Source organism: Equus caballus, chromosome 12, assembly GCF_041296265.1.
Source record: "Equus caballus isolate H_3958 breed thoroughbred chromosome 12, TB-T2T, whole genome shotgun sequence".
NCBI lineage: Eukaryota > Metazoa > Chordata > Mammalia > Perissodactyla > Equidae > Equus > Equus caballus.
The window spans coordinates 4,719,864-4,738,433 of record NC_091695.1 but is presented as its reverse complement, the minus strand read 5'-3'; the positions used below and the strand labels follow the sequence as shown (position 1 = coordinate 4,738,433).

The window sequence follows — 18,570 nt, the reverse complement described above, 5'->3', positions numbered from 1 at the left end:
CCTAAACATTTATATAACATTCCCAATAAAAGTTTTGAACCTGAGAAAAATGAAATATATAAAAATCAACCCAGCTAGAGGAATGAAGGATTAGCTTTGTATTTTCTCTGCGGAAATACTATCACAGAAACATTGAACTTTGAAGATGTACTAAAAAACTATGTCACTAAAAATGAAGGCAAATAGTATTAATAGAAATGTTTCAGGCAGTTGATAAATGAACATTTTACAATAATTTGAAGAATTTTGTTTTGTTAGTGCTATTAAACACTTTTTAAATATTTAATATGTTGTGTATTCTTTTATCAAAATAACAAAATATTTAATTTTTTTTCTTCTTCCTGTGTTGGTTCAGCTCTTGTTTATTATTTTTTTTATTAAGGTTATAAAAGTTAACATCCTTGTGAAATTACAGTTGTACATTATTATTAGTCATGTTCTAGGTACACTACTTCACCCCTAGTGCCCTCCCCCCACCCCCCTTTCCCCTGGCAACCACTGATCAGGTCTCTTTGTCCATATGTCAACTTCCACCTATGAGTGGAGTCATACAGAGTTCGTCTTTCTCCGTCTGGCTTATTTCACTCAACATAATACTCTCAAGGTCTATCCATGTTGTTGTGAATGGGACAACTTTGTCCTTTTTTATGGCTGAGTAGTATTCCATTGTGTATATATACCACAACTTCTTTATCCAAACATCAGTTGCTGGGCACTTAGGTTGGTTCCATGTCTTGGCTATTGTGAATAATGCTGCGATGAACATAGGGGTGCATGGGACTTTTGGAATTGCTGATTTCAGGTTCTTAGGATAGATACCCAGTAGTGGGATGGCTGGGTCATAAGGTATTTCTATTCTTAACTTTTTGAGGAATCTCCATACTGTTTTCCATAGTGGCTGCACCAGTTTGCATTCCCACCAACAGTGTATGAGGGTTCCCTTTTCTCCACAGCCTCTCCAACATTTGTCGTTCTTGGTTTTGGATATTTTTGCCATTCTAACAGGTGTAAGGTGATATCTTAGTGTAGTTTTGATTTGCATTTCCCTGATGATTAGTGATGATGAGCACCTTTTCATGTGTCTATTGGCCATCCATATATCTTCTTTGGAGAAATGTCTGTTCATGTCCCCTGCCCATTTTGTAATTGGGTTATTTGATTTTTTATTGTTGAGTTGTGTGAGTTCTTTGTGTATTATGGAGATTAACCCTTTGTCAGATAAATAACTTGTGAATATTTTTTCCCAATTAGTGGGCTGTTTTTTTGTTTCAATCCTGTTTTCCCTTGCCTTGAAGAAGCTCTTTAGCCTGATGAAGTCCCATTTGTTTATTCTTTCTATTGTTTCCCTCATGTGAGGGGTTATGGTGTCCGAAAAAATTCTTTTCAAGCTGATGTCAAAGAGCAGACTGCCTATATTCTCTTCTAGCAGACTTATTGTTTCAGGCCTAATCTTTAGGTCTTTGATCCATTTTGAGTTTATTTTAGTAAATGGTGAAAAAGAATGGTAGATTTTCATTCTTTTGCATGTGGCTGTCCAGTTTTCCCAGCACCATTTGTTGAAGAGACTTTCTTTCCTCCATTGTAGGCCCTCAGCTCCTTTGTCAAAGATTAGCTGTCCATAGATGTATGGTTTTATTTCTGGGCTTTCAATTCTGTTCCATTGATCTGTGCATCTGTTTTTGTACCAGTACCATGCTGTTTTGATTACTGTGGCTTTGTAGTATGTTTTGAAGTCAGGGATTGTGATGCCTCCAGCTTTGTTCTTCTTTCTCAGCATTGCTTTAGCAATTCGCGGTCTTTTGTTGCCCCATATGAATTTTTGGATTCTTTGTTTGATTTCTGTAAAGAATGACATTGGAATTCTGATTGGGATAGCGTTGAATCTGTAGATTGCTTTAGGTAGTATGGACATTTTAACTATGTTTATTCTTCCAATCCATGTGCATGGAATGTCTTTCCATCTCTTTATGTCATCATCGATTTCTTTCAAGAAGGTCTTGTAGTTTTCGTTGTATAGATCTTTCACTTCCTTGGTTAAATTTATGCCAAGGTATTTTATTCTTTTTGTTGCAATCGTGAATGGGATTGAGTTCTTGATATCTTTTTCTGTTAGTTCATTGTTAGCATATAGAAATGCTACTGATTTATGTATGTTGATTTTATACCCTGCAACTTTGCTGTAGTTGTTGATTGTTTCTAATAGTTTTTGTATGGATTCCTGGGATTTTCTATATATAAGGTCATGTCGTCTGCAAACAGCGAGAGTTTTACTTCTTTGTTGCCTATTTGGATTCCTTTTATTTCTTCTTCCTGCCGAATAGCTCTGGCCAACACCTCCAGGACTATGTTGAATAAGAGTGGTGAAAGTGGGCACCCTTGTCTTGTTCCTGTTCTGAGAGGGATGGGTTTCAGTTTTTGTCCGTTGACTATGATGTCGGCTGTGGGTTTGTCATATATGGCCTTTATTATGTTGAGCTACTTTCCTTCTATACCTATTTTATTGAGGGTTTGTATCATAAATGGATGTGGGATCTTGTCAAATGCTTTCTCTGCATCTATTGAGATGGTCATGTGGTTTTTGTTTCTCATATTGCTAATATAGTGAATCACGTTGATTGACTTGCAGATGTTGAACCATTCCTGTGTCCCTGGTATAAATCCCACTTGATCATGGTGTATAATCTTTTTGATATAATGCTGTATTCGGTTTGCCAAAATTTTGTTGAGGATTTTTGCATCTATGTTCATCACTGATATCGGCCTGTAGTTTTCCTTCTTTGCATTGTCTTTGTCAGGTTTGGGGATCAGAGTGATGTTGGCTTCATAGAATGTGTTAGGGAGTGCTCCATCTTCCTCTGTTTTCTGGAACAGTTTGAGAAGGATAGGTATTAAATCTTCTTTGAATGTTTGGTAGAATTCTGCAGAGAAGCCGTCTGGTCCTGGACTCTTATTTTTGGGGAGGCTTTTGATTACTGTTTCTATTTCTTTACTGTGATTGGTCTATTTGGATTCTCTATTTCTTCCTGATTCAGTTTGGGTAGGTTGTATGAGTCTAGGAATTTATCCATTTCTTCTAGGTTGTTCAATTTGTTGGCATATAGTTTTTCATAGTATTCTCTTATGATCCTTTGTATTTCTTCGGTATCTGTTGTGATTTCTCCTCTCTCGTTTCTAATTTTATTTATTTGAGACTTCTCTCTTTTTTTTTTTAGTGAGTCTGGCTAAGGGTTTGTCGATTTTGTTAATTTTTTCGAAGAACCAACTCTTTGTTTCATTGATCCTTTCTACTGTCTTTTTTGTTTCAATATCATTTATTTCTGCTCTAATGTTTATTATTTCCCTCCTTCTACTGACTTTGGGCTTTGTTTGTTCTTCTTTTTCTAATTCCGTTAGGTGTCATTTGAGGTTGTTTATGTATGATTTTTCTTGCTTATTGAGGTGAGCCTGTATTACAATGAATTTTCCTTTTAGGACTGCCTTTGCTGCATCCCAAATAATTTGGTAAGGTGTGTTTTCATTTTCATTTGTCTCCAGATAATGTTTGATTTCTTCTTTAATTTCTTCAATAATCCATTGTTTGTTCAGTTGCATGTTGTTTAGTCTCCACATTTTTGGCCCTTTCCCAGCTTTATTCTTGTAGTTGATTTCTAGTTTCATAGCATTGTGATCAGAAAAGATGCTTGATATTATTTTAACCCTCTTGAACTTATTGATGCTTGCTTTGTTTCCCAAGATATGGTCTATCCTTGAGAATGTTCCATGCATGCTTGAGAAGAATGTGTAACCTGCTGTTTTTGGATGAAGTGTCCTATATATATCTATTAGGTCCATCTGATCCAATTTTTCATTTGATTCTATAATTTCCTTGTTGATTTTCTGTCTGGATGATCTGTCCATTGGTGTTAATGGGGTGTTGAGGTCCCCTACTATTATCGTATTACTGTTGATGTCTTCTTGTAGTTTTGTTAAGAATTTCTTCACGAATTTTGGTGCTCCTGCGTTAGGTGCGTATATATTTATGACTGTTATGTCATCTTGGTGGAGCGTCCCTTTTATCATTATATACTGCCCCTCTTTGTCTTTCGTTACCTGTTTTGCTTTGAACTCTACTTTGTCTGATATAAGTATGGCAACACCTGCTTTCTTTTGTTTGTTATTGGCTTGGAGTATTGTCTTCCACCCCTTCACTCTGAGTCTGTGTTTGTCTTTGGGGCTGAGGTGTGTTTCCTGGAGGCAGCATATTGTTGGATCTTGTTCTTTGATCCATCCTGCCACTCTGGGCCTTTTGATTGGAGAGTTCAATCCATTCACATTTACTGTGATTATTGCAAGGTGGCGGCCTACTGTTGCCATTTTATCACTTGCTTTCCAGTTCTTTTGCATTTTGTCCTGATGGAGAGCTATTACTTTGTATTATTCCTTCTGCTTATCTCCTTTGTTCTGGATTTTGTAACCCCTTTCTTTTTTTGGATTTTTCAGGAATGATTTTATTACTGAACAATTCTTGAAGAGGAGGTTTTGTGGTGATGAACTCCCTTAACTTTTGTTTATCTGGGAAAGTTTTTATTTCTCCATCGTATTTGAAGGATATTTTTGCTGGGTAGAGTACTCTTGGCTGCAAGCTTTTATCCTCAGAGTTTTGAATATTTCATTCCCATCTCTTCTAGCCTGTAAGGTCTCTCCTGAGAAATCTGCTGATAGCCTTATTGGGTTTCCTTTGTAAGTTATTTTCTTCTGCCTGACTGCCCTTAGTATTTTCTGTTTCTCGTTGACTTTTGCTAGTTTCACTACTATATGTCTTGGGGTTGGTCTTCTTGAGTTAATAAAGCTTGGAGATCTATTGTCTTCTGTGACATGAAGTCATACATTCCAAGTTTGGAAAGTTGTCAGGTATTATTTCTTTGAACAGACCTTCCGCCCCCTTCTTCTCTTCTCCCTCTTGTATACCTATAATCCTTATGTTGCATTTCCTAATTGAGTCGGATAATTCTTGGAGAGTTTCTTCATTTCTTTTTAGTCTTAGTTCTCTCTCCTCCTCTTTCTGCAGCATTTCTATATTCCTATCCTCCAAATTGCTAATTCTGTCCTCCATATTATTGACCCTACTGTTCAGAGAGTCCAGATTTTTCTTAATCTCCTCGATTGTGTTCTTCATCTCCAGTATTTCTAATTGGTTCTTCTTTATGGTGTGAAGCTCTTTTGTGACATAGCTCCTGAACTCGTTGAGTTGTCTATCTCAATTCTCTTTTAGGTCGTTGAGTGTTTTCATAATGGCAGTTTTGAAATCATCGTCATTTAGGTTGTAGATTTCATTGTTTTTGGGATTGTTTTCTGGGTGCTTATCATTTTCCTTCTGTTCTGGAGATTTAATATATTTTTTCATACTGCTTGATGATGTGGGTTTGTGCCTCCGCATAGAGATAGAGTTTAGTTGCTTCTTCCACTTGTTGCGACTGGTGTGTGTGGGGGGCAGCTGTGTAGACTGCCCCAACCAGGAACCCTGTCAGCTGTTACTGACTGGACCTGGACCCCTCCTCGTAGTCACAGTGGTCCTGTGGTGTCCCTCATCGGTTGTGGTGGCAATCGCAAGGGGACCTCAGGCTGCTGGTGCCTGCTGTTGCAGCCCACTTAGACAGGCTCCATCCTTGTGGTCTGAAGCAGTGTTGTGGGCTTTCCCATCAGCCAGGAGCAGGGTCACCTATAATCTCTGATTTGTCCCTAACAGAGCCCACCAGATCACACTTGTCCACTATAAGTCCCAGCAGAGCTATGGGTATCCTCTGCAGTCTGTCATTAGCTCACTTAGCTGTGTTACTTTCGCCCCAGGGCCTTCCCGCCTTGCAATTGCCAGTCGGGGCCTCTCCACTAGTGCTGTGCAGAGGCTTTCACTGAGGCTGCTGTAAGAACCAGGAGTTCCCCCGTGGGCTACATAGTCGTTTCACCAGAGCTCTACTCTGCCCCACTTTACTCTCATGGGATCTCTGGGAGCCCCTTGCCTCGTCTGGGACACGGCCAGAGTCCGTAGGCCTGGCGGTGGCTTGTAAGTTGCTGCCTTGTGGTGAATTCTGCTCTAGGGAGCTTCCTGGTGTTCCGAATGCTGTGTGGGGCCTCCCTGCCAATGGGGAGCAGAGGCCCTCCCTGCTGGGGAGGTGTGGGACCCTGAAGCAACCCCCCAGGCCACAGAGCCGGGCGTTGGAGCTCCACCCAGTCCCCAGGTGCGTCCACGGGAAGTCCGGGCACCCCCTGTACCGACCCGTGTGCAGGAGACTGTGAGCCCAGCAGCAGCTTGTGGCCTGGAGCCACCCCGGGGGATCCGCCCACTGGGAGCTTTCCTTTTTCCTGGATTCTGGGTGTGGCCTCTCTGCTAACGGCAAGCAGAGGCTTTCCCTGCTGGGGCAATGCGGGACCCCGGAGCCTTACCCCGCGCCTCAGAGCCAGGCGTTGGAGCTCCAAGCATGTCCCCAAGCATGTCTACGGGAAGTCCGGGTGCCCCTTGCACCGAGCCAAGTGCCGGAGACTGTAAATCCTGCGGCAGCTTGCAGTCTGGAGCCACCCCGGGGGATCCGTCCACCGGGAGCTTTCCTTTTTCCTGGATTCTGGGCGTGGTTTCCTTGCTAATGGCGAGCAGAGGCTTTCCCTGCCAGGGAGTTGCGGGACCCTGAAGCCTTCCCCCGTGTCGCAGGGCCAGGTGCTGGAGCTCCAAACGTGTCCCCAAGCACATCTATGGGAAGTCAGGGTCCCACCCTAGGCGCACAGTGTCCCACCGTCAGGTGGTGACCCCACACACTCACCCCCGGCTCCGTTCCCCAGGAGGAGAAGTCAGGTGCAGGAGAGCAGGGCTCTGAGCTCCTCTGGGCCAAGGGGTGAGGCCCACAGCAGCACGCGTGCTCCCCACCCGCCCTCAGAGCCGAGAGCGCAGTCATCCTTGTCGCTGCTGCTCCAGACTGTGACAAGCACAGAGGGACAGGGACGCTGGGCTGAGAGGGATGCACAGGCCCATCTCTGTGGCAGCTTCAGCAGGGAGAGAAGAAGCTCCCGGGGCAGCGTCATCTATTCCCACCAAGAGCTCGGGGGGCAGGGCAAGCTTCCTCGCCCTCCGGACTCAGGGCCAGCACTGCCCCCACACTCCCCTCCCCACTCTGTGACCTGTGAGCCCGTCTCTACACTTGCTGGAGCCTCTGCAAAGCCCCTCCCTACAGCCCCACAAGTTCAAGGACCAGAGAACGCAGGAGAGGACAGGCGGGGCCCATCGTGGGCTTGGGGTCTTCGAGGTTTCGCTCATCTGGAAGGAGCCCAAAGCTTCCATCTGTTTTTGGGAGGACGGTGTGATGGGGACTTGAGGTGCAATGGGGGAGCTGGGGCGAGGGCAGGTGAGCCACGCTGCCATCGGCCTCCCCCCGTGGCCCTGTCCCTTCTGGAAGCCAAAGCAGACGCTCAGGAAGGGCGGAGCCTGACCCCGTTTTTCCCCCTAGCAGGGCACAGACAGAAGCCACGACCTCTAAGGAGAAAAAAAGTGTATTTGGGGAAAATTGGGGTAGGAGGACAGCGTTAGCACGGAGGGTGGGATAAGGAGAAGAACCAGGTTTTCTGTTCCTCCACTTCCCCATTTGGGGAGAGAACCGTTCCTACGAGGAAAGGTGTGTCAGGCACAGTCTACTCATCCCGGGAGACACATATCTGAGGACAGCATGACGGGTAATGGATTGGCTGAGGCAGCTGCCACCCTCAGCCCAGGCTGGCAGGGTTTGGCTGGGGGCCGTGGCTGCCTGGATGGCAAGTTCCAGTTTCCACGCCTGTTCTGATCCATTCCCTCGTATTCGGACAGTTGTGGTCCCTGGAGGTAGGTTGGGGACTGTCCTCTGCGATTGTTCTCCTCTGCTCTGGGGAGGAGGGAACGTCGTGGTAACAGGTATGTCCAGCTTGCCAGGCCTGAAATAGTTTTTACGATGCTTCTGCTGGGAGGCCAGAAGTTCTCGGCCAGCCTCAGTTTCCCTCCCAGGATGCAGACACAGGATGTCACTGTCGATGGCGCCTGAACAGCCCCGCCATCCGACGCCGAGCTGTGTGTGACCCGTGCCTGGCTCTGGGCAGTGGCTGAGGCGGGCTTGCCTTTGCGAGGGGATCCTCTCGTGCTTCCTCCTTGTTGGGCCTCAGGCAGGGCAGGAGGCGTCTCAACATTTTTCTGAAACGGCTGTCGTGAAGATCCTCTTCCTTTGCAGGCGGGGGCAGGAGGGGTTTGGTCTCGAGGGTGTCTCCCATGTCCCCGACCTGGCTCCGAGACTGGGACCCTGACTCCCCGTCCGGTGTTGCCACCCCACGGCAGGGCTCTGGTGAGGCCCCACCCCTACTCTCCTCCCGAGGCTCTTCCCTGGCCGCTGGGGAGCCTGAAGTCGGCCCCCAACGGCCTCGCTCGGCCCCCACGAAGGTCCCACCCCGCCCTTCGCTCTCTGAGAGGCTGCGTGGGGAGGTTGGAGAAGGCGGCTGGCCCTCCTGTCCCGAGAGAGAGGCTTCTGAGGGCCCACTGCCATCGCCAGGTAGGGTCCCTCCCAGGGCCTTCTGATTTTCCTCACACACAGGTGAGGGAGCAGGGAGGGGACGGGCCAGCCTGGGAACTGATGGTTTTGTCGTCAGAGTTGAGACCTGGTCACCCGGAGGAGGCTCAAGAGGTTCTCCCATGAAGCGTGCAGAGTCAGCTTGCGAGGGGGCCCCAGCATCCCAGGTGGCTGCGGGGGGCAGAGGGGACCGTGGAAGGGCCGAGGGTTGAGCCTCACATGCTTTCGGAGCCGCAGGCCCCAAGGACAGGAGGGGTAGGCCCCAGCGGAAATTCAGCCCAGACGTGATCGTGTGTGCTTGGAGCATGTGAGGAGGGCGTGGGTCGTCTTGCTCTTCTCCCCAGACCTCCGTGGGCACGCTTTCCGTGATGTCTGTCTCGAGCAGCTTCTGGGCGTCAGGGCTGGCAAGTGAGGGGCTGTCGGTCTCTCCCTCCCTGTTTGTGGGGCCTCCCCAGAAGGAGGCCGCTGGTGGGAGGCAGGACAGGGGCCCTTGCTGGGACCCGAAGCGCGACGGGAAGAACCAGGCCTGGATCGTGTTCCACCGGGAGGGGAAGGTTTCAAGGCGACAGCTCACGCGGCCGTGGCCTGAGTTGGGAAATGGCCAAGACGAGTGAGCTGGAGCCGAGCTCGTGGCCACAGGGCGTAGTGGAGTGGTGGTCAGGGCCGAGGGCGGTTCTGCTGGCAGGGTGGAGGCCCAAGGTCGAGTGCGCTGGGTGAGAAGAGCCAGGGAAAGTGCTGGAGTCGTGGTGAGAGGAGCACCTTGCGCGGGCTTCCCGCGTGGCTGGCGGACTGTAGCAGACGCTGTCTTGCACGCCTCCCCAGGGGAGTCTTGAGATGAGAAGCGATGGAAGCACCCCTTACAAGACAGCCTCCCCGGGGAGCTGCGGGAAACAAGATGCACAAGCTGTAGCCAGGAGCAGAGGGCCCTGGGACGGCAGGGCAGGGCAGGGCAGGGCAGGGCATGGCAGGGCCGGGGCAGGGCAGGCCGGGCCGGGCCAGGCCAGGTGCGGGTAGCCCCTTGAGAGCCATGGCCCTCCCTGGCCCTCCCTTCACTTCACCGAATTCTCCTGCTGTCCCTCCCCCCAGGCCTCTTGCCACCCCCTGGCCCATGGCTCCCCTCCCAGCTCAGCCCCAAGCTGCCTGTAGCCCTGGGGCACGTCAGAGCCTCTGCGAGGAAGAAGCCCAGGAGAGAAGGGCAAGATTCCTTACCTTGGCGAAAGGGACCTCAGGCCCCCCACTTCTGCCAGGTCCTTCCGGCCAGCTCTGTAAGCTAGAAATGAGGGCACTGGGTCACAGTGGTGAAGGCGGGGGCCGAGGGCTCTCGCAGGAGGCTGCGTGCAGTGTGCCTTTAGGGCAGACCTTTTGAGGTCAGACTCTGGAGCCCAAGCACCAGTGCCCAAGGCCACGGGATCCCTGATGGGGATGGCAAGGCTGCTGATGGGTTGAGGTTTGTCATGGACCAAGTGCTTCAACCTCTACCACAGCCCACATGCCCCTGCTGGGCAACACCCTGTTCCGGACGCCTGCTGGCCTGGGCCTCAGTTCCCAGCACAGAATCTGGCAAGTACTCAGGTTTTCCTCTCCTTCCCGGGAGCCTCGCTGAGGGCTCTGTTTCCTGAGGGACAGGCTCTGTCCCTGGCATCCTCGAGCCCACGGATCTGGGCGCTCAGGGACAGGAGGTGGAGGCCAGCTCTGGGGCACAGGGCTGAATGGCAGGAGCTTACCTTTCCAAGCTCCCCTTTTCTTCCTGCTCCTGCTGCTCCTCCCTCTCAGCTCCACTTGACGCTGAAATGAGAGAAAAAACAAGAAACTGGGGGAGCTGAGACCCAAGGCTCCCTCTCCTCTCTGGACCAGCCGCAGACGCACAGCGTTTGTGAGCAGGATGACTGTCTACCCTGAACTCCTGGGGCTCTGGGGTGTTTCTTCCCTTTTACTTACTTTTGAAGTGGATAATTGAACACAAAATGGACATTTGCTGTCTTCCTTCTTTGAGGATCATAAGAAGGTCCCCGTGTGGGACCAGCATGCATCTTCTGTCACTGTTCCTCTGCTCCAGAAACACGCACATTCTCAGATGTACAGAATCTTGTGAGCTTCCTCAGGGAGGACTCTGCTTCCTGAGGCTACAGCCCCACTCCAGGTCCTGCCCAGAGGCTCTCGGGGGCTGAGCTGTGCCCTCAGATCGAGCACAACAGAGAAAAGGCCCGCCTGAGACACCTGCCCCGGGGAGGTGGCTGGGGAAGCGGTGCTCAGGGCTTGTCTTCCCACAGACCCCACTAGGCATCCCGTCCGTGGCCACTGGTCGCTGGCCTCTGGGGCCTTTCCCTGGAGCCCTCTACCACACCGGGACTCCTGCTCGGAGATCTTCAGATTGAAATCCTTGTGCCCACTCTCAGCCCTGCCCACCCAACCTGGCTTGTCTCTAGGAGGACGATGTTCTATTCTTTCCCATCCCTGGAGTCCCTCTAGTTGATTCAGAGAAGCGGAAATCCCAGTCAAAGAGGAGAGAGACTCGTCTTGGGGTGGGTCTGGGTCCAGGATGTCTTACCTTCCTGACGTTTCTCCTGTTGTCAGGTGGTCGTGAGGGCAAATGCCTCTTGGGGGGGGGAAAGAACAGGAGGAAGAGCCCCAGTCCATACAGGATGCGGAGGATGGTCCCAATCACCCAGGAGGCGGCACTGGAGCTCAAGCAGGTAGCGACGATGCTTTGTAGACATAAGATAGGAGTTTCCATATCTCGGATCTAGTCCTACTCTCAGGCAACTGAGCGCTGGGAGTGACTTGGAGATTAGAACCCCACGCCCTCATCATGGAACTGTGGCCGTGTCACAGGGGCTCCTGAGCGGGCGAAGGCTAGAGGAGGGCAGCCGATTGGACCCCAGCCCCTGCGCCACCAACTGGCCTCCAACTGCCTCCCTCCACCCTCCCGGGCCTTCTAGACCTTAGCCGGTTTTCTGTTTCTTCCCCCTGGAAGCCGGATGTCACCCGGTTCCTTTCGTCTCCTGGATTCTTGGTTTGAACCCACCTGTCTCAGGGCCTTTGCAAGTCTGCAGCTCTCCCAGGAATTCGGTCTAGTTCCCGGGGACTCACACCCTCATTCTCCTCTGTCCTCAACTCCGATTGTTGTTTCCACCTCACTTATTGACTCTGTGTGTGCGTGCGAGGGCACTGAAGTGCTGCTCTCTTAGCTGATGTCAGTCCTACAGTGCGGCGTTCTCGACTCTGCTCACCGCGTCAGACGTGAGATCCTCAGAGCTCCTTGATCTCAGGGCTGAGAGTTGGTCCCCTTTGACCTGCCTCTCCCTCTCCCTCCCACTCCACAGCCACTGGCCACCTTTGTACTCTCTGTTTCTGTGAATTGACCTTTCTTTTGTTGTTTTTCGAGTTCACGTGTAAGTGACCCCAGGCGGTATCTGTCTTCCCCTGTCTGGCTTGTTCCATTGAGCGTAACGCCCCCCAGGTTCATCGATGTTGTGCAAATCTCAACTCCATTTGTCCACAAAACAAGCTTTTGGTTTCATCAATCTGGAAGTCCCACTTTATTTTATACTTATTTGGTTTTGAATATGAACGTTGTTATTGTTTTGATCCACCTTTGCCATCTTCACTCCGAATGACTCACCCAAAAGTTGAAACTAATCATTTATTATTTAACATAAGCATAATAAAACTTTAAGTAATTAAACCTCCCAGTAACGTGTTTTATGTTAGTCGCGTTTCTACTTCTGAAGTGAGAAAGCCTTCACCAAGACTTAGGGGACGTGCTGGACGCGCACACACAGACACACACACACGCCCACAAATACACAGGCATGGACACATTTGCACAGACCAATTCAGTACTTTCAAACCAGAGAATTAAGCACATTCTCGTTCTCTCTAAGCTTTTCTGTCGTCTTGACCCTGTTTCTTCTCATTCCGCCCAAAAGAGACCGTCTTCGGTTTCCAGAGTTTCGACGGCTGTGTGGCCCCGCCCGAAGCCGGGCCCGGCTCGAGTGAGCTGAAGTGCTGCTGTTGAGAGCGGACGTTGGGGCCGGGTCCGTGGCCCGGGGGTTGGAGTCCAGTCTCAAGTAGCCCCCTTTCTGGCCTCCCAGGTTTGCCCTGCACGTGTTCTCTTTCTCAGAGTTGGTCTTGCCTTCCCCCTCCCGCCCGCTGCGGGCCCCCGGAGCCTCAAGTCTTGCCTGAACCTGCAGAAAGAGGGCCCTTGGAGCCCTAGAGGAATTCCCTGGCGACATCATCGGACATCCCTTTTTCAGTGAGAACTGGGGGTTCACTTAGGGATTGTACTTTTTGATCAACATGTTAATTTTTCTGACCTGTTGGACAGGTAGTGCTTAGATGTCCGATTTGATAGTTGTTACACAGCTACACGTACACACACCTACGGGGAGGTACTCTTTTACTTGATAGTAAGGTAAGCTTACTTACACCAAAAGAATTAAGGTAGATGTTGTTCTTAGGAGCTTAACGTGACGACCGTGTTCCTGGTTTATGAATATGTGCGATCACAGAAGAATTTGCTTCAGAGTAACTCTCTTAGCAGCCACCAAAATGATCTTTAATGTCTTTCTCAACAGTTAAAACAACTTTATTCTTCTTAAGTCCAAGAAAGACCTTTTTCTGGGGCTGGGACTCCTAACTGGGACCCTTGGCTAGGGTATGACTGTGACCAGAGTCCCCCGGTGAGGCTCTCGCACACAAGAGCTCTGGACTCCGGGCCTCCTCACAGCCAGCCGCCCAGGTCAGGGACTGACTTGACTCAGGCCTCACGCGTGTTCCCCGAATTGGCCTGCCTCCCAGCTCAGAGAAAGGGTGAGGAGGGCGTGTGTTTTACAACGTGAATCAATCAGAAAAGTCTTCCAGAAAATCGAATGCCACTGGAACAGTTTGTATAGTAGAGATGAGCCCGTGGTATTAAATACAGACCTCCCACCCCAAATTTAGGGTCATTGGAGTATTTCCCTGACATACATGATGATTCCTCTCTCTGTTCCTAACAGAAGACAGAAGCACAGGAAGCGTCTGTGGCTCCCATATTAAGACGAGTTTCAGAAAGTTTCCCTTTGCTCTTCTACTGAATATTCCTTATGTCAGTAGGACCTGGAGAAGTGATAGGAAGGCCAGGAAAACCCTGACATTTTCGTGCTCTGTTCAGATTCAGGGGATTCCGTTATCGTTTAAGCTAGTGATTCTGCGCTAATATTCAAATGAGAAACTGAAGTTGTCTGTTCATTCACAAATAATTTGAGTCCACAGCAACCATCAGTCTCTTTTCCCTGCCGAATTGCTGTGGTCAAAACCTCCAGGACTATGTTGAATAAGAGTGGTGAAAGTGGGCACCCTTGTCTTGTTCCTGTTCTGAGAGGGATGGGTTTCAGTTTTTGTCCGTTGACTATGATGTCGGCTGTGGCTTTGTCATATATGGCCTTTATTATGTTGAGGTACTTTCCTTCTATACCTATTTTATTGAGAGTTTTTATCATAAACGGATGTGGGATCTTGTTGAATGCTTTCTCTGCATCTATTGAGATGGTCATGTGGTTTTTGTTTCTCGTTTTGTTAATGTAGTGAATCATGTTGATTGACTTGCAGATGTTGAACCATCCCTGTGTCCCTGGTATAAATCCCACTTGATCATGGTGTATAATCTTTTTGATATAATGCTGTATTCGGTTTGCCAAAATTTTGTTGAGGATTTTTGCATCTATGTTCATCACTGATATCGGCCTGTAGTTTTCCTTCTTTGCATTGTCTTTGTCAGGTTTGGGGATCAGAGTGATGTTGGCTTCATAGAATGTGTTAGGGAGTGCTCCATCTTCCTCTGTTTTCTGGAACAGTTTGAGAAGGATAGGTATTAAATCTTCTTTGAATGTTTGGTAGAATTCTGCAGAGAAGCCGTCTGGTCCTGGACTCTTATTTTTGGGGAGGCTTTTGATTACTGTTTCTATTTCTTTACTGTGATTGGTCTATTTGGATTCTCTATTTCTTCCTGATTCAGTTTGGGTAGGTTGTATGAGTCTAGGAATTTATCCATTTCTTCTAGGTTGTTCAATTTGTTGGCATATAGTTTTTCATAGTATTCTCTTATGATCCTTTGTATTTCTTCGGTATCTGTTGTGATTTCTCCTCTCTCATTTCTAATTTTATTTATTTGAGACTTCTCTCTTTTTTTTTTTTAGTGAGTCTGGCTAAGGGTTTGTCGATTTTGTTAATTTTTTCGAAGAACCAACTCTTTGTTTCATTGATCCTTTCTACTGTCTTTTTTATTTCAATATTTCTCCTCTAATGTTTATTATTTCCCTCCTTCTACTGACTTTGGGCTTTGTTTGTTCCTCTTTTTCTAATTCCCTTAGGTGTCATTTGAGGTTGTTTATGTATGATTTTTCTTGCTTATTGAGGTGAGCCTGTATTACAATGAATTTCCCTCTTAGGAGTGCCTTTGCTCCGTCCCAAATAATTTGGTAAGGTGTGTTTTCATTTTCATTTGTCTCCAGATAATGTTTGATTTCTTCTTTAATTTCTTCAATAATCCATTGTTTGTTCAGTTGCATGTTGTTTAGTCTCCACATTTTTGGCCCTTTCCAAGCTTTATTCTTGTAGTTGATTTCTAGTTTCATAGCATTGTGATCAGAAAAGATGCTTGATATTATTTCAACCCTCTTGAACTTATTGATGCTTGCTTTGTTTCCCAAGATATGGTCTATCCTTGAGAATGTTCCATGCGTGCTTGAGAAGAATGTGTAACCTGCTGTTTTTGGATGAAGTGTCCTATATATATATATATCTATTAGGTCCATCTGATCTAATTTTTCATTTAATTCTATAATTTCCTTGTTGATTTTCTGTCTGGATGATCTGTCCATTGGTGTTAATGGGGTGTTGAGGTCCCCTACTATTATCGTATTGCTGTTGATGTCTCCTTTTAGTTTTGTCAATAGTTTCTTTACGAATTTTGGTGCTCCTGTGTTAGGTGCATATATATTTATGACTGTTATGTCATCTTGGTGTAGCGTCCCTTTTATCATTATATACTGCCCCTCTTTGTCTTCCGTTATCGGTTTTGCTTTGAAGTCTGCCTTGTCTGACAGAAGTATGGCAACACCTGCTTTCTTTTGTTCATTATTAGCTTGGAGTATTGTCTTCCATCCCTTCATTTTGAGTCTGTGTTTGTCTTTGGGGCTGAGGTGTGTTTCCTGGAGACAGGATATTGTTGGATCTTGTTCTTTGATCCATCCTGCCACTCTGTGCCTTTTGATTGGAGAGTTGAATCCATTCACATTTACAGTGATTATTGCAAAGTGGCGGCCTACTGTTACCATTTTATCACTTGTTTTCAGGATCTTTTGCATTTTGTCCTGATGGAGAGCTGTTACTTTGTGTTATTGTCCTTCTGCTTATCTCCTTTGTTCTGGATTTTGTAACCCCTTTCCTTTTTTTGATTTTTCAGGAATGAGTTTCTTCCTCAGCAATTCTTGAAGAGGAGGTTTTGTGGTGATGAACTCCCTTAACTTTTGTTTATCTGGGAAAGTTTTTATTTCTCCATCGTATTTGAAGGATATTTTTGCTGGGTAGAGTATTCTTGGCTGCAGGTTTTTGTCCTTCAGAGTTTTGAATATTTCATTCCCATCTCTTCTAGCCTGTAAGGTATCTGCTGAGAAATCTGCTGATAGCCTTATTGGGTTTCCTTTGTAAGTTATTTTCTCCTGCCTGGCTCCCCTTAGTATTTTCTCTTTGTCGTTGACTTTTGCTAGTTTCAGTACTCTATGCCTTGGGGTTGGTCTTCTTGCATTGATAAAGTTTGGAGATCTATTGGCTTCTGTCACATGAAGTTCCATCTCTCTTGCCGAGTTTGGAAAGTTGTCAGCTATTATTTCTTTGAACAAACCTTCTGCCCCCTTCTCCTTCTCTTCTCCCTCTTGTATACCTATAATCCTTATGTTGCATTTCCTAATTGAGTCGGATAATTCTCGGAGAGTTTCTTCATTTCTTTTTAGTCTTAGTTCTCTCTCCTCCTCTTTCTGCAGCATTTCTATATTCCTATCCTCCAAATTGCTAATTCTGTCCTCCATATTATTGACCCTACTGTTCAGAGAGTCCAGATTTTTCTTAATCTCCTCGATTGTGTTCTTCATCTCCAGTATTTCTAATTGGTTCTTCTTTATGGTGTGAAGCTCTTTTGTGACATAGCTCCTGAACTCGTTGAGTTGTCTATCTCAATTCTCTTTTAGGTCGCTGAGTGTTTTCATAATGGCAGTTTTGAAATCATCGTCATTTAGGTTGTAGATTTCATTGTTTTTGGGATTGTTTTCTGGGTGCTTATCATTTTCCTTCTGTTCTGGAGATTTAATATATTTTTTCATACTGCTTAATGGCATGGATTTGTGCCTCCGCATAGAGATAGAGTTTAGTTGCTTCTTCCACTTGTTGCGACTGGTGTGTGTAGGGGGCAGCTGTGTAGACTGCCCCAACCAGGAACCCTGTCAGCTGTTACTGACTGGACCTGGACCCCTCCTCGTAGTCACAGTGGTCCTGTGGTGTCCCTCATCGGTTGTGGTGGCAATCGCAAGGGGACCTCAGGCTGCTGGTGCCTACTGTTGCAGCCCACTTAGACAGGCTCCCTCCTTGTGGTCTGCAGTGGTGTTATGGGCTTTCCCAGCAGCCGGGAGCAGGATCACCTATAATTGCATCTTTGTCACTGACAGAGCCCACCAGATCACACTTGTCCACTATAGGTCCCAGCAGAGCTATGGGTATCTTATGCAGTCTGTCATTAGCTCACTTTGCTGTGTTACTTTTGCCCCAGGGCCTTCCCACCTTGGGATTCCCAGTTGGGACCTCTCCACTAGTGCTGTGCCCAGGCTTTTGCTGAGGCTTCTGTAGGAACCTGGAGTTCCCCCCTGGGCCACGTAACCATTTCACCGGAGCTCCACTGTGCCCCACACCACTCTCACGGGATTTCTGGGAGCCCCTTGCCTCGTCTGGGACATGGCCAGAGTCCGTGGGCCTGGTGGTGCCTGGTAAGCTGCTGGCTTGCGAGGAATTCTGCTCTAGGGAGCTTCCCAGTGTTCCGAATTCAGGGCGGGCCCTCCCTGCTAATGGTGAGCAGAGGCTTTCCCTGTTGGGGTGGGGGGTGCAGGACCCTGGTGTTTCCCCCTGGGCTGCAGAACTGGGTGCTGGAGCTCCACCCAGTCCCCAAGCACGTCCACGGGAAGTCCGGGCACCCCCTGCACTGACCCGTGCAGTGCTGGAAACCATGTGCCCAGCAGCAGCTGGTGGTCTGATGCCATGCCGGGGAAACTGCTCGCTGGGGGCTTCCCTTTGTTCTGGTTTCTGGACGTGGTCTCCCTGCTGATGGTGACCAGAGGCTTTCCATGCCAGGGGGGTGCGGGACCCCGGAGCCTCTGCACAGGCTGCAGAGCCAGGCGCTGGAGCTGCAACCCTGTCCCCAAGCACATCCACGGGAAGTCTGGGGCCTTCTGCACCAACCCGTGCAGGGCCGGAGACCATGGGCCCAGTGGCAGCTGGTGGTCTGGTGCCATGCAGGGGAATCTGCTTGCTGGGAGCTTGCCTTTGTTCTGGTTTCTGGGCAGGGCCTCCCTGCTAATGGCGAGTGGAGGCCTTCCCTGCTGCTGGGTGTGGGACCCTGGAGATGCCCCCTGCGCTTAGGTGTAATCACGGGGGGCTTAGGTAGGGCTGTTGTCACCTGTTTCCACCGTTGCTCCACTGGTGAGTGCACACTCCTGTCCTTGGTGCGTGGCGATGCTATGGTGGAGTCCGTTGGAATAGAGCCTCCTGCAGGAACTAGGCTGTCCAGGGGTCGGGGGTCGGGGGTTGGAGAGCTTTCACCTATTTCCACCTCCTTCCTGGGGGGAAGTCTGTCCGCATTCCGATGTGTAGTAGCATGAGACTTTTAGACGTCTTGAGATGCTATCTGGATATCCACACCTACTGGTCTTCCTTCTCTCTGGTCACTTCTCAGTCTCCTTGGCAGGCTCCTTCTCTGTTCACCTCTTAAAAT

At 48.3% G+C, this 18,570-nt stretch overlaps 1 protein-coding gene across 1 annotated transcript; it reads right to left on the bottom strand.

The window, feature by feature from the left end:
• Positions 1-7,499: 7,499 nt before the first annotated feature.
• LOC138916566 (spermatogenesis-associated protein 31E1-like) lies at positions 7,500-11,361 on the bottom strand. Its single transcript, XM_070229326.1, has 4 exons — positions 11,101-11,361; positions 10,277-10,337; positions 9,762-9,822; positions 7,500-9,433 (listed from the first exon to the last, which is right to left on the bottom strand). The coding sequence occupies exons 1-4, from the start codon at positions 11,284-11,286 to the stop codon at positions 8,017-8,019; spliced, it is 1,725 nt and encodes a 574-aa protein (XP_070085427.1). The 5' UTR covers positions 11,287-11,361; the 3' UTR covers positions 7,500-8,016.
• Between the last annotated feature and the right edge of the window lie 7,209 nt (positions 11,362-18,570).